Genomic DNA, 16,322 nt, shown 5'->3' on the forward strand with positions numbered 1-16,322 from the left:
GTTTTAGCCATCGAGTGATTATAGTCTATGGAGCCCTTCTAGTGATATTGTTTCTTTAATAAAAAGCAATGTGAGGTGTCTGGTGGCCACTTATCTATACTCTAGCTATTACATATCTATTTTGGTCTGTTTGCAGTAGAGATAGGGGTTGGACAAACAATTATTTGGTTATTTTACTTTTATTATAGTTAAGTCATGCCTGTCTATGTGAATGGATGCTTCATGGCAGTCCACAAAAACTCGGCACTCCTTAGGCTCACTTTAGAAATACAGTCTGTTTTAGTGAGTAAAGCAATCCACAAACAATATTTGTGTGTGCCATTTTTGCCCTGAACTAGACATTCTACAGATTATTGGATTGCATATGGAGGAAGGAATGGATAGAAGAGGTTTATGCAAAAGTCAGTGTTTCCCAACCAGTGGGCCTCCAGCTGTTGCAACACTACAACTCCCAGCCTATGGCTGTCCCAAAAGTTGCTGTTTTGTATCAACACACAACAGAAACACTGGCATAAGTTAATAAAAGCTTTGTCGCTAGCAAAAATATTTCTCTAGCAATGGAATTTGTGTTACCCCATGCAATTCCATCGCCATTGTCTATGATGGCATTACGGCTGGGATTGTCCTACAAAGAATATTGGCTAAAGGCAAATCCACTTAAAGGGTACCTCTCATCAAAAAAACTTTTGATATATTATAGATTAATGTATTTAATTTTCCACTTTGAAGAAATGACCACTAGGGGTCTCCCTACCAGTCCTGGCAGCAAGCATTTCAGACTCATGCTGGAGTCCTAAACACTACGAGCTGCCAGTCTTCTTTGTTCACAAAGGAGAACACTCAGAGTTGCCAGCCTGCTTTGTTCACAGCCTGTTTGGCTGTGAACAAAGCAGGCTGGCAGCTCTGAGAGTTTAGGACTTCAGCATGAGTCAGAAATGCTTGCTGACAGGACTGATCGGGAAAAATACAATAGAAAGAAGCATATTTTTCATTAACATGCTATTGGAAAGTTATTCAACATTCATTAATCTAAAATATATCAAAAGTTTATTTGATGAGAGGTACCCTTTAACTTAAAGGGGTACTCTGCTGCTCAGCGTTGGAATGCTGGAGCTGGCGCCGGGAGCTCTTGACGTCATAGCCCCGCCCCCTCGTGACGTCACGTCACGCCCCCTTAATGCAAGTCTATAGGAGGGGGCGTGATGGCTTCAACTGAGCTTATAAATGCAACAAAAAACTCTTTTTTTAAAAAAAAAACGTACCTTTTAATCATAAATAACTAAAAATGACATACATATAATGTTATCAGCAAAGTCAACCAAGCAGCCGAATATGCTATGTCCTATGAAAGACATAGGAGATAGGAATATACGCACTACAAAACAGAAATGAGGTAGATCCCCACAGCAGAGTGGTCATTAGATCATGGCCCAATATCATAGGTATAGTATATATCATAGGTATAGTATATATCATAGGTATAGTATATATCATAGGTATAGTATAACTAAACACAAGAAAATCTCTATCACAATGTGGATATCATGAACAAAAATAAATATAAGCAAAAGGGCGAGGAGGAAGGGGCACTTACACTTCAGACAGTCGCTTGAAGACGATGTTTAACAAGGACGGTTCCAAATGAAGGAAAAACCATCTGTGTGCACCTCTATGCTGTATCAAACAGATTCTAGCCCATTATCATAGGCTTTAGTATCTCTGTGCATAGCTGTATACCTCCTGAGGAACCTCATACTTTATACTTTCTGGCGGGAAACGAGTATTATTGCTATTTTTTGGGGGCATTATGTCTATTTCACATCTTGTATATAACTTTCATGTATTTCTATGATATTTAGCAATATGATTATGCATCAACATAGGATTTAGGCACACTACTTAGGAGGGGACGTCTGAGGGGGGTATAGTGGTTAAGACCACAATATAAATAGGGGTGTCCTTTTAGGACACAGGTATTTTTCAGGGATTGGACATTTCATTGGTTTATTTTTCCCTTAGAACCCTACCCCTTTTTCCTTCATTTGGAACTGTCCTTGCTGAACATTGTCTTCAAGCGACCATCTGAAGTGTAAGTGCCCCTTCCTCCTTGTCCTCGTTTATATTTATTTTTGTTTATGATATCCACATTGCGGTAAAGATTTTCTTGTGCTGAGTTATGTCATACTATACCTATGATATTGTACTTGAGGCATGACTCAAATGGGCCATGATCTAATGACCACTCTGCTGTGGGGATCTACCTCATTTATTTGAGGCTCCTTTCTGTTTTGTAGTGAGTATGTTCCTAGCTCCTATGTCTTTCATGCATATTCGGCTGCTTGGTTAACTTTGTTGATAACATTATGGCCCACATTTATCATTGTCTTTAGACTATTTTTTGTGTCTAAAAAAGGGGCAAAAAAGGCGCAAGCAGGGTTTTTTGCACCTTTTTTTGCCCCTTTTTGTTTACACATTTCTGCTGATTTTGAGTTGCAATCCACTGATTTTGAGTTGCAATCCACTGATTTTGCCAATAGACATGATATGGAAGGGATTTATCATTGCCCCTTTTTGTAAAAAGGAGCAAAAAAAAAGGCGCAAAGCCACTGAAAAGTCTCTAAAACTACACCAGCCCAGACTTAGCTTAGCTTTTTGGTGTATGTGTAGACAGAAATTTCAGAAAATGTGACCTGCACAAAATTTATCAAAGCTCTTTTACCTTTTAATAAATGTGGTGCTCCTACACATTACCAGCACACAAAAAAAGGTGTAAAAAATGCTTCACTTGCACTGCAATGATAAATGTGGGCCTATATGTATATCATTTTTAGTTATTTACGATTAAAAGTTATATTTAAAAAAAAAAGGTGTTTTTGTTGCACTTATAATCTGATTTTCATGCTAAAACCTGTCTGCTCTATGATTATATTGCTTTGGTTAGCTCTATTTTAACTTAAAGAGTACCTGTCACCAAACTAATATATTGTTCCTTATGTAATTATAAGACAGTTTGTTATTTACTTGCTGTTAAAATTCACAACCTTTAGAGTATATGTTTTAATGTGATTGAAAAAAAGGACACTAGGTGGCTCTGTTCTGTTTCCTGCGCAAGTCAAACCGTTAGTTTGGTCTCCTCCCGGCCTGACAGAAGACCAAGCTCAGGAAGTGGGTGCGGGGCATGGCAAGGCACAGCTCTCACAGGCTTCAGTGACATCGCACCTGCTGGGGAACACCCTCTTTCTCCTGCTGGATGCTCACACAATGTGAGTAAGGGGAAAGGTATGATACACAGCTTTTTAAAGCTCTGAACATTTTTTTAAGGGCAGGAAGGGTGATAGGAGTAGTTAGGGGATATCATCAAAGTTAGTTTAGAAAATATGGTTTGATGACAGGTACTCTTTAACTGACTTATCTGAGGAATGATGTTAGTATAGTCCCATGTTATCGTTTATTTTCAATACATTTAGCATATTCACCTTAGTAATTGTCAGAGGAGGTGCTAAGCAAGCACAATTGTTATTTCATTCTCTGCCAAGCAAAGAAGACACTGCAGCTTCACTGGCATCTAGAAAAGCAAGACTAAGCTTGTGTGTCCACCTTAACACTTACTGAGGTGGATACAGTAAAGCTATAGGGGGGAAAATGCAGGAAGTTTAAATGGATAATCCAGGAATAGAGAAACAGAGATCATTTCTTCCAAAAACATTTAATTTAACTTCAATGAAACTGAGCTGCGACACCACACACAAACTTAGGACAGACGTGGTGCTGTTTTTGGGAGAAATCAGCTTTGTTTTTCTAATCCTAGATTTGATATTAACATTGATTCTGGAATATCTGGTGAGATGCGCATTATTTTTACAAAAATATAAAAAATTTTGGGAATATAAATTTAACAATAAATAAAGTTATATATTTAAAACAATAATAAAAAAGAACAACCCTAACCCTAACTAACTGTACTTCTAAAACAAGCATAAGGAGTGTTGAGTTCTTTGCTCTCTTTAAGACTGATAGAAGATACATAATTACATAGTTGATAAGGTTGAAAAAGAGGAGTTGTTATGATTCGGCAGGCTGGAGGTGGATCCTCTGTGTCAGAGAGGGATTGGCGTGGACCGGTTCTAAGTTGCTACTGGTATTCACCAGAGCCCACCGCAAAGCGGGATGGTCTTGCTGCGGCGGTAGCAACCAGGTCGTATCCACCGGTAACGGCTCAACCTCTCTGACTGCTGAGACAGGCGCGGTACAAAAGGACAAGGCAAGAGCAAGGTCGGACGTAGCAGAAGGTCAGGGCAGGCCGCAAGGTTCGTAGTCAGGGGCAACAGCAGAAGGTCTGGAACACAGGCTTGGGACATACATAAAACGCTTTCTCTGGCACAAGGCAACAAGATCCGGCCAAGCAGGGAAGGGGAAGTCAGGTTATATGGACAGGGAGCAGGTGGAAGCTAATTAGACTGATTGGGCCAGGCACCAATCATTGGTGCACTGGCCCTTTAAATCTTAGAGAGCTGGCGCGCGCGCCCTAGAGAGCGGAGCCGCGCACGCCAGAACGTGACAGCCAGGGATCGGGACAGGTAAGTGGCTTGGGATGCGATTCGCGAGCGGGCTCATCCCGCTATGCGAATCGCATGCCCGTCTTCAGTCTCAGTGCAGCGCTCCCGGTCAGCGGGTCTAACTGGGGCGCTGCAGAGAGAACGCCGCGAGCGCTCCGGGGAGGAGCAGAGACCCAGAGCGCTCGGCGTAACAGGAGTCCATCAAATTTAACCTATAGGATCTGGAAATGAAATAAGGGTTAATTTTCCTGTGTTTGGCTGAAGCATCATGCTTTGCTGTGACGGTGCCTACCGGTGACGGTATCAGGGTGCTTAGACAAAGAGCCAATTATATCTGGTCTTAGCATCCACGTCCTTCTCAGGTGCACATAAATACCCAGTCAGTTTGTTTTTTTAAGGAGTAATGCAGAAGCTAGTGCAGAAAGACTTTGTGACCTGATTATTCCTCCATCATCCGTTTTTGTACTGTAGCTTTTCTGGTATCAATTTAGCTTATCTGACTACACTGTCTCTGTTTGTCTGTCTGTTTGTTTCCTGTGTTTTGTACCTTATGCTTTGCCTATTAACCTGACCTGTTTCCCTGACACCTGCACAGTGTTTTATTGATTGTTTTGGACCTTGTTACACTCCTGCACATACTCCGAATAGGGACCGTCACCCAGTTGAGAATTTGTCGCTTAAGATGGATACTTAAATAGGCAAGAAAAGTAGCCGTGGGTGAGCTTCTTATTTATAGGAAGTCAAAACACACCCTTATGAGGTAGGTGCCAATTGCCCCATACTAGGGAATATTTCCTTCCTGACTCCAAATATTTCTACATCACAGTTTTCTGTGCCTTACAGTAAGATTGCTATGGACTTACAGTTTGTCTATAAGCCTGCTTCATGATGTTCCACCTTGTATGATAACACATCGAATGGCATAAGAGGCCAATTGCTGAAGGGAGACATAAGGTTACTATAGGTAGCACATCCGTATAACAACCCAAACCAGTCTGTATCTGTTATTTAAAGCTGGCCATATATGATAGGTATGGACTAGATGGACTAATGTTTACAGTGGCCTTCCAACTTTTGCCCGACACCTAGTACACATGTGTAGTAAACAATAATAGGAATATTGCAAAATTTTGTAGCAGCAGTGTAAATGATCTCTTTGGTAAAACCATTCTATATAACAATTTAAAATTTTGGACACATTTATTATGCCTCCAACATAATAACGGTAAGATAACATATGTACAGTATGGTGTCCATTTTCTATTTTATAGTCTCTTTAAAATATTTCTGTTCTGAAAAGTCACCTTCTTATTTACAGATCCACCCTGCATAAAGAATTCCTAGGATTCAGAGCCTCACCCGGAAAATCATGTGCAGCTACTGTGGTTTTACATGATAAAGTATTATGATGTGTTAAAATCATGTTATTTGCACATTTTGGCTTCACTACCCCTCCCTTAATTTCCATTCACTGCTGTACAGAGAACTAAGCCTACATCCTTTCCAGATATACAGCCTGCTAGCCAAAGGGCTGAACCTACGATGCTCAAGTTTCTGCTTACTTATGTCTCTAGACTTTATATTCTTGAAACAATTATCGTTTCTCTATTGTAAGCCGATAATAGAGTTAAAATTGAAAGCATCACCGGCTTTATTTAGTCTTTGCTGTATACTTTTATAAGGACAAGCATCAGCTATCTACCTTTTACACAATGAAAGTTGCAACTACTCCATTCAGTGAGAGTACCAACACAGTGGTCTCCAAAGTTATAATATCAGTTCATTCTTTGATAACCATTCTAAATAAAAACATTGTAAATTAAAGGGGTATTCCCGCCAAAAACATCTTATCCAAAGGATAGGGCATATGATGTCTGATCGCGGGGGCCCGCTGCTGGGACCCCCCGCGATCTCCTTGTTGCAGCCCTTATTCTATGCTTGGCTGCGTCTGCTTTTTCTGAACGCTCTGGGCTTCAGAGATGGGAACGTGACGTCACGCCACGCCACGCCCCCTCCATTCATTTCTATGGGAGGGGGTGTAACGGCCACAACACCCTCTCCCATAGAAATGAATGGAGGGGGCGTGGCGTGACATCACGTCCCCGTCTCGGAAGCCCGGAGGTTTCCGAAACTTCAGACGCAGCTACGCATAGAATGAGTGCTGCTGCAGGGAGATCGCGGGGGTCCCAGCGGCGGGCCCCCCGTGATCAGACATCTTATCCCCTATCCTTTGGATAGGGGATAAGATGTTTTTGGCCGGAATACCCCTTTAAGACCATAAATTTATGAAGAATTGGCAAGTTGGCCAAAAACCTACAATATTTTAAGTAGATAAAGAATATATTTTTATTATATAATGAAAGGCCTTATATTGATTTTTATTATCAGCACAGGAGCTTCTTTAGTGTCTCTTACTGCATACTAAAATCCTCTCTCTAGGTCCTTTAGGACAATATGGATGTCCTTCACCTTATATGGCCTCTTTTCACTGTTTTCACACAAGAATTTTTTTACCTGCTGCCGTGACAACTAAAAAACCTCTACAGCCCTTTTTTTTTGCTATAGTACTGTTCCTACATCTTCCTCTTCTTTCCCCACATTCTCTTTAACTACTTATGATTCATCTACTCATGCCACCCTTTCTGCCCAGGGATACTCCACTGGAAAAACATTTTGTTTGATCAACTGGTGCCAGAAATTCAAACAGATTTAAATTAATGTTATTAAAAAATCTTAACACTTCCAGTACTTATCAGTTGCTTTATGCTCCACAGGAAGTTCTTTTCTTTTAGAATTTATTTTCTGCCTTACCACAGTGCACTCTGCCGACACCTCTGTCCATTTTAGGAACTGTCCAGAGCAGGATAGGTTTGTTATGGGGATTTGCTCCTACTCTGGCCAGTTCCTAAATGGACAGAGGTGTCAGCAGAGAACAGAAAGAAAATTCAAAATGAAAATAACTTCCTGTGGAGCATACAGCTGCTGATAAGTACTGGAAGGATTAAGATTTTTGAATAGAAGCAATAGAAGTAATTTATAAATCTGTTTAACTTTCTGGCAGCAGTTGATTTATAAAAAATTTTTTTTCCAGTGGAGTACCCCTTTAAGGCTTGTGGCTCACTAAATTCTTCCTCTAAAAACTTTCCAGGTATACTTCATATTACAACATAAAGATCTTTTCTGGAACCCACCAAAATCCTTCATCAGGCTTCTAGATGGTGAAACATGACTCATCACTCTTGAGAAAGTTTTTCCACAGCAGAGTCCAATGATGGTGTCTTTTCTACCATTCCAGCCAATGCTTGGCATTGTACAGGACATATGATCTCAGCCTTGTGTGTGAAATGCCCATTCATTCCATCAAGCTATTGGGCTACCATTGCTTCCTTAGCCAGTTTGGAATTTCCTAGTTCTTTTCGGTGATTCTGTTTCTTAGAGATACAGTAAGTGTGACTGGAAATGCTCAAACCACTGACTTGAAATGGTGACAATATATATTTAGGTATATAGGGGGGAGATTTATTGAAACCTCTGCTGAGGAAAAGTTGACCAGTTGCCCATAGCAACCAATCCGATTGCTTATTTCCTTTTTTCAAACGCCTTTTTAAAAATGAAAGAAGTGATCTGATTGGTTGCTATGGGCAACTGGTCAACTTTTTCTCTGCACAAGCTTTGATGAAGCCCCTCCATAGTGTATACCAGCCTTAAAGGAGATCTCCAGACCATAAAAATTGTCCCCCATAGTGCCGGCAGTAAAAAAATAAAGATGTATATACCTTCCTCCGCTCCCCCGGGGCCTCCGGTAACCGTCTCCGGTCTCTGCCGCAATCCACTTCCTGGTTGCCGGTGGTCGGATGAATCAGCCAATCACCAGCCGCAGCGCAGTCTGGCTCAGCCGGCGATAGGCTGAGCGGCAGTGTGAAAACGCTTCAGGACACAAAATTCTTCACTACACCGGCACCTGCGGCCGGGGCCAGAAACGTCACACTGCCGCTCAGCCTATCGCCGGCCGAGTCGGACTGAGCTGAGGCTGGTGATTGGCTGATTCATCCGACCACCGGCAACCAGGAATTGGATTGCGGCGGAGACCGGAGACAGTTACCGGAGGCCCCGGGGGAGCGGAGGAAGGTATGTACATCTTTATTTTTTTTACTGCCGGCACTATGGGGGACAATTTTTATGGTCTGGAGTTCTCCTTTAAATATTAACCTGCTTATTTATGGTAAGCCAGAGCAATGTGTCCATGTTGCAACAAGAAAATATATTTGAAAAGGCCTCGGAAAAATAAAAGAAGCAATCTGATTGGTTCCTATGGGCAACAGGTCAATTTTTCCTCTGCGCAGGTTTTGTTAAATCTTCCCCATTGTGTATATTTGCCCACTGAGAAGTGCTGATGGTAGTTTAAGGGTATATACATTTGGCCTGATGAGTACAAAAACATACAGTAGGATCTCTACTATAGATTTATGAAATATAAATCTGTATAGGGTTATAGAAATATTTCTTTCTTCAAGAAACAGAAAAACACCTGTCTGTGTGTTTTGTCGTGTACTGGAATACATTAGGGGTAACAATGTATTTGAAAATGTTGACAGCTACATATGGGCTTGGTTTTTGGCTGCATGTGACCAGCACTACGTGTCCTTGCCCTTACAGCTAGGCTGTGTTGACGTGAATGTGGCTGAGTGAATTACAGTGGTCCCTCAACATATGATGGTAATCTGTTCCAAACGGACCAGCGTTTGTTGAAACCATCGTATGTTGAGGGATCCGTGCAATGTAAAGTATAGGACAGTGGTCTACAACCTGCAGACCTCCAGATGGGAGTTGTAGTTTTGCAACATCGGGAGGTCTGCAGGTTGAAGACTACTGGTAGAGGAAGTTGTACTCACCTGTCCACGCCACTCCGGACCGTCACCGCTGCCCGGGATGTCGCCTTCCATCGCTCTCGCCGCGTCCACGGCATCCTCGCTCTCAGTCGCCGCCATCACGTTGCTACGCACGCCGCTCCTATTGGATGACGTGACGGCAATCGCAGCAACGTGATGACGATAATGGAGAGCGCCGAGGATGCAGGGGATCCTGAAGAGGACGCGCCGGAGCGCCGAGGACATGTAAGTGATCGTCAGCGGACCACACGGGGCACCGTAAACGGCTATCCGGTGGCAGCTGAAGCAGTCAGCGCTGCCGGATAGCCGTTAATGCGATGGCCCCGACATACAAAAGTTGATGCTGCTTTCAACATGTGATGGCCTCTGAGAGGCCATCGCATGTTGAAATTATCGTATGTCGGGGCCATCGTAGGTCGGGGGGTCACTGTACCACATACAAACTGTGGATAGGTGTGGCACCTTAAAAAGCAGCCATGTTTCTATAATTCTGTATAATAGCTTACTGTTCATTGTTACTCTTAGCACCTCTTGCAGTTAATTGTGTCCCTTTACATTTCCAGGATACACAGGTCCACTTAAAGAAATTCCTCCAGAAAAATTCAATGAGACTGCTGTTCCTAAGTATTACATGTCTCCTTGGCAAGAGGCAATTGTGAATGACCCAGATCTGCTAGAAGCTCTATATCCTAAAATGCCCACCCTGGGAAACAATGTGGAAGCTCCAGACTACAGAAGTTTTAACAGGTAGATATTTCAAGTTTTCACTCCATCACATCCTGCAATGCTGGTTACTCCACATGTACATTAACTGTAAGGGCTAATTCACACTACTGAATCTCAGACCGAAGATATTTTGTCAGCTAGGACCACTAAGAAATGCGCTGTCTCAATAGCTGACAATATATTTCAAAGCAGATTTAGCTGAAATAAATTATATGTTTACTCACAGGAGTCTCAGGAGTCTGTGGTCCAGAATTTTGTAGTGTGAATGATACAGCAGAATCCTATTGAGAACAATAGGAGGCTGCTGCATCGTATTTTCCAAGCAAAATTCTGCTGGGAAAATACCTAGTATGAATGGGCCCTAAAAGTGTGTTTATACTGAACACTCAAAGGAGACCAAAAGGGTGTCCATTATCTTGGTATACTTTTAGATACAATGGGGGAGATTTATCAAAGCCTGTGCAGAGGAAAAGTTGCCCGTAGCAACCAATCAGCTCGCTGTTTTCAGTTTTAACAAGGCCTCTGCAAAAAGAAAGAAGCAATCTGGTTGCTATGGGCAACTGAGGATCTTTTCCTTTGTACAGTTTTTGATAAATCTCCCCCAATATCTTTGTATAGCTTTGGATAAAATCGCATAGCCATCTACACAGTTCTATACAGTGGCATACTGTAAACAAATGTATACTACATAGTATATGTTTTGTTAAAGGGGTTATCCAGGAATAGAAAAACACAGCTACTTTCTTTCAAAAACAGCTCCACTCCTGTCTCCGGGTTGGGCGTTGTTTACAACTTGGTTCCATTCACTTCAATGGAACTGAGCTGCAGAACCACACCCAACCTGGAGACACACAGGGAGCTGTTTTTGAAAAAAAAAGTAGCTGTGTTTTTCTATTCCTGGATAACCCCTTTAACAAGGTAAACTTTGGGTGACTATTGCCCCCATATGGCATCAGTCACAGGCATCTGTTTAACATAAGTAATTTTAGACCTTAAATGGTACATACACCAAAGTTAGCATGGAGCAAAATTGTACAGTATTAAATATAATCCTTATTGGTTACCATCAGTGAAGATAAAAACTGCTGAAAGGTGGACACAAACAACCCACAAGATGGATGAATGCAGAGGGGCAAATTAATATGATCGTTGGAGCTCAGCCAGAGGGACCATTGGATTCTTGGTCACCTCTCTTTACCAAGGCCCTTCTTCCCTGATTACTCACTCTATTGGGCAGCCAGCTCTAGTAAGAGTCATTTTTATTCTTTTTCCATTTAAGAATTATGGAGGTTACTGTGCTCTTAGGAACTTTTAGTGAAGCAAATTTCTTTGTAGATCTGTGACTCCTTAAAATCTTGTGTGGGGGCCCAGTACAGGAGTTGCCTCCTGTGCCATTTCTGTCCTGTGTGGCGGACTCTATTTCAGTGTCCCGAGTCCACCTTCATTCTGCGTACCCTAACTGGTTAATAATGCCTTATGTTATTTATTCATTTGTCTTTCTGAGGTGAATGTGCCTTTAAATGTTGTTATTAAGTCCTATTTAACCAGGGAAGGTGCCAGTGACCAGGTGACTTGTGGGTGACCTATGGGAGTCCTCCAAATTGCTCCCTTAAATACTAAGGAGGAGCTAGCTAGTTCAGTTCCGGTCTGAGGACCAGTACAATCAAGACCTGAGAGTGTCTGGTGTCCTAAGGGAGACCTAGGCCTTACCACGCAGCCACGTTTCAATCACCAAGTGCCCCTTCAAGTGAACGTCAAAGCCTGGTAAGAAAACCACAGGGGTGAAATCTATTCAGTCATTGTCCAGTCAGTCAAGTCTGCTAAAGTCAGCGTGGGTCTGCATAATTAATTCCAAGTTCAATACAAGTCCCAACGAGCCCTCAAGTCTCCTTAAGTCACTGGTCATCTCCTTGGGCCTAACTGAGCTGAAAAGACTAACACCTGTCTGCCTCAGTAAAGCTGCCGTTCTTGCGTAACCTTGCATCGGAGTGATTATTTGCCCCGTGCCTGGCCCAGGAACCAGCGACCATACCTCGGGCAGTGAAGAGGATAACAACGCCCTGGCGTCACGAACACTAGGGGTTAATGCCATCTGCCCTTAGGGTAATAACATCTGCCCTTTCATTGCACCCTCACCACACATGTCTCTGAGCTCTACAGACAGTTCTGCCTGGTTTTTGCTCTGATACACATGGTCAGCTGTGAGACCTTATAAAGACAGGACTGTCTTTCCAAATCCTGTTCGATCTACTGATTTACCACTGGATTTTCCTACACCTTGATTGGAGTCATAATATAATACATTATAACTTGTTCTTCAATAATGGAATCTCTCAAGGGGCCACAAAAACATTTAACTTTATGATGATCAATACGATGTAAATCTCCAATCAAGGTGTAGAAAAATCTCAGAGATGGTCAAGAGAAACGGGAGAAACCCCGAGCTAAAATTTACGTGTCATAGCAAAGGGTCTGAATACTTATGTACATTTGAAATTTTAGTTTTCCCTTAATAATAAATCATTATGGGACATTGAGTGCAGATTGATGGAGAAACTTGAGAAAAAAATTTGGAAAAAAAGTAAAAGGGTCTGAAAACTTTCTGAATGCATTGTAGAATAGAGCACATATTCAATTTTATTACCTCCAGTTTTACTTTTTTACCTGGATAACCAATTGCCTAGTTACAGAAAAAGATATGAAACTTTAAAGGAGACATTGCTTTTCTTTCTTGTACTCAAACCCCTTCATGCCTGAGCTTTCCGGCAATGACATTGGGTGTAATGTGACCCTAGTTACTGCCCTGAGGTCATGTGGCATACCCGCATCATATTAATACTGCTTTTTCAGTCTCACTTGTAGATTTTTTTTTATTGCTAATGCCATTTATCATTTCCAGTGTTAACCTAATGTGACAATGTACAGTAGCACAATCTATGCATTATTTTTCAAGTATCTAATATGTGAGAATTATCTGAGGATAACAGGGTCTTATGAACAGCTGTTAGAAATAATTATCGGATGCTGTGATGTCACTTCCAGACTGAGTCATGGAGAGAAGTGAATATCTGGCAGGAGGAATATAAAATATCAAATATTACAAATATTAGCACTTAACCTAAAGCAAAATTAAAGGGGTACTCCGGCCCTGAAACCACTTATCCCTTATCCAAAGGATAGGGGATAAGATATCTCACTGCGGGGGTCACGCCGCTGGGGACCCCCGCAATCTTGTGTTCGCCACCCACCTGTTTGAGCTGCACGCCGCGGTGCCAGCTCTCAAACAGCCGGGTGGCGAACACAGGGCCGTAGTATGGTGACGTCACGACTCCGCCCCCATGTGACGTCACATGTCCCCCCCGCCCCCGCTATGCAAGTCTATGGGAGGGGGCGTGACCACTTCTTCCTGGGTTAGACAGGTGACCTGTACTGCGGAGTTTACCTTATCTCGCTATATTGCATCTGGCATTTCCTTTTCCTCAGTGGAGAAGAATTTGTGTAATATATTTGGTTTTTCCTGATCTCCGTTTATAATTTCTTCCTCATCATTTTTTAAAGAGCCAACACTTTCATTTTTTTTTCACCTTTTTGCTATTTATATAGTTCAAAAACATTTTGGGGTTAGTTTTACTCTCCTTGGCAATGAGTCTTTCTGTCTCTATTTTTGTGGCTTTTATCTGTTTTTTTACATATTTTACATTTTTCTCTATAGCTTTTTAATTAATGCTTCTTCACTGCTGTCCCATTTTAGTAGTTTATATGCTTTATTTTTGTCATTTATTGCACCCTTAACATTTTTATTCATCCATATTGGTTTTCTTTTATTTCTGACCCTTTTATTCCCATAAGGTACATACATCTTACAGTGAGAATTTAAGATATTTTTAAAAGTCTCCCATTTAGTGTCAGTATTCTTGTTTTTGTTATATTGTTAAGGGCTTCTCTGAGTTGGTCAAACTTTGCCTTCCTAAAGTTAAATGTTTTTGTGGCCCCTCGAGAGATTCCATTATTGAAGAACAAGTTATAATGTATTATATTATGATCACTATTTCCTAGGTGTCCTTCTACTTGCATATTAGTTACTGTCAGGTCTGTTGGTTAATATTAAGTCTAGTAGGGCGCCCCCTCTGGTCGGGCCCTGCACCATTTGGAACAGATAATTGTCTTTAGCTATAGTCAGAAACCTGTTTCCTTTATGAGATTCACAGGTCTCAGTCTCCCAGTTTATATCAGGATAGTTAAAGTCCCCCATTATTATCACCTCATTCTGATTTGCTGCCTTGTTTAATTGCCTCAGTAATTGATCTTCTGCCTCTTCCATTATGTTTGGTGGCTTATAGCAAACCTATCAAATTGTTTTTATTTTTATCTCCATGTATCTCTACCCATAATGACTCCACATTATCATATATCCTCCCGCAGTGCGGCCTTCAGACTCGATTTCAGATAAAGACAAACTCCTCCCCTTTCCGTTTTGTCCGATCCTTCCTGAATAGACTATAACCCTGTATGTTAAAATTAACTTATTGATATTGTTTTTTCATTGTTTATTTCATTGTGTTGTGATTACCAGGGCTGCAACTCCATTTGGGGGATTTGAAAACGCATCCAAAATGATCACCTTCAAGGTTCCAGAATTTCACCTTCCTTCTGTGAACGACCTTATGTTTGACATGTCTATAGATCCTATCAGGGCAAGAAAGTCCTTTAACAGAGCACCGCAAGGATGGACATCGGAAAACCCCCATATTATAGTCTCTTCTGATTTAATCTTCAACCCTGATGTCCCAGAATCTGATGATCTATAAAATCTCTAAAGTGAAATCTTAAGTCAAGAATGTTTCTTTCCCATGTACAATAGCTTAGTTATGGATTTTATGTTTCTCATTTATATATTGCAGCCTCTAGCAATACCTGCTTTTCAGAATATATCATGTTTTATTTTTTTAACTGGCATGTTCAGTCCTGTGATGGTAAATTGTGGCCTTTGATCTCTACTTGTTATCAATAAATGTAATCAATAAATCATAGCGGTGAGTTCACTACTGTATACGATTCCAGACTGTCAATTTAAAAAAATCAATACAGAACAGATGGACACGAATTACTATTGAAAATGTACCTGAATTCTGGTATATTTAGCAGTAAAAAAAAAAAACTGTCTTTTAATGCTTGGCACCACATTTAATATGTGTGTTAGACACTTTTGTCACCGCAACTGTGGTGTGGCTTAACTCCTTAAGGACCAAGCCCATATTGTCCTTAAGGACCAGGCCAATTTTATTTTTCATTTTTTCCTCTTCTCCTTCTAAAAATCATAACTCTTTTATATTTTCATCCACAGACCCATACAGTGGGGCAAAAAATGTATTTAGTCAGCCACCAATTGTGCAAGTTCTCCCATTTAAAAAGATGAGAGAGGCCTGTAATTTTCATTACAGGTATACACCAACTATGAGATACATAATGAGAAAAAAAATCCATAAAATCACATTGTCTGATTTTTTTAAGAATTTATTTGCAAATTATGGTGGAAAATAAGTATTTGGTCAATAACAAAAGTTCATCTTAATACTTTTTATATACCTTTTTTTTCTTTTTTTGCAATGACAGAGGTCAAACGTTTTCTGTAAGTCTTCACAAGGTTTTCACACACTGTTGCTGGTATTTTGGTCCATTCCTCTATGCAGATCTCCTCTAGAGCAGTGATGTTTTGGGGCTGTCCCTGGGTAACACAGACTTTCAACTCCCTCCAAAGGTTTTCTATGGAGTTGAGATCAGGAGACTGGCTAGGCCACTCAGGACCTTAAAATGCTTCTAACTAAGCCACACCTTTGTTACCCGAGCAGTGTGTTTGGGATCATTGTCATGCTGAAAGACCCAGCCTCGTTTCATCTTCAATGCCCTTGCTGATGGAAGGAGGTTTTCACTCAAAATCTCACGATACATGGCCCCATTCTTTCTTTTACATGGATCAGTCATCCTGGTCCCTTAGCGGAAAAACAGCCCCAAAACATGATGTTTCCACCCCCATAATTCACAGTAGGTATGGTGTTCTTTGGATGCAACTCAGCATTCTTTCTCCTCCAAACATGATGAGTTGAGTTTTTACCAAAGTTCTACTTTTATTTCATCTGACCATTTGACATTC

At 41.2% G+C, this 16,322-nt stretch overlaps 1 protein-coding gene across 1 annotated transcript; it reads left to right on the forward strand.

The window, feature by feature from the left end:
- Positions 1 to 8,729: 8,729 nt before the first annotated feature.
- On the forward strand, positions 8,730 to 15,203 carry LOC130325968 (myozenin-2-like). The gene is made up of 3 exons (XM_056553333.1): positions 8,730 to 8,778; positions 10,009 to 10,192; positions 14,745 to 15,203. Exons 1-3 carry the CDS (start codon positions 8,736 to 8,738, stop codon positions 14,977 to 14,979), a joined length of 462 nt encoding a protein of 153 aa, XP_056409308.1. The 5' UTR covers positions 8,730 to 8,735; the 3' UTR covers positions 14,980 to 15,203.
- The last annotated feature ends 1,119 nt before the right edge of the window (positions 15,204 to 16,322 follow it).

Source organism: Hyla sarda, unplaced genomic scaffold, assembly GCF_029499605.1.
Source record: "Hyla sarda isolate aHylSar1 unplaced genomic scaffold, aHylSar1.hap1 scaffold_2781, whole genome shotgun sequence".
NCBI lineage: Eukaryota > Metazoa > Chordata > Amphibia > Anura > Hylidae > Hyla > Hyla sarda.

What these genes read in the sequence shown, in the direction of transcription:
- LOC130325968 (XM_056553333.1), top strand. Translation starts at nt 8,736, where the DNA reads ATGGTCTGGAGTTCTCCTTTAAATATTAACCTGCTTATTTATG. An exon ending in TATTAACCTGCTTATTTATG is followed by an intron (nt 8,779 to 10,008) that starts GTAAGCCAGAGC and finishes TTACATTTCCAG; the next exon opens with GATACACAGGTCCACTTAAA. An exon ending in GACTACAGAAGTTTTAACAG is followed by an intron (nt 10,193 to 14,744) that starts GTAGATATTTCA and finishes TGTGATTACCAG; the next exon opens with GGCTGCAACTCCATTTGGGG.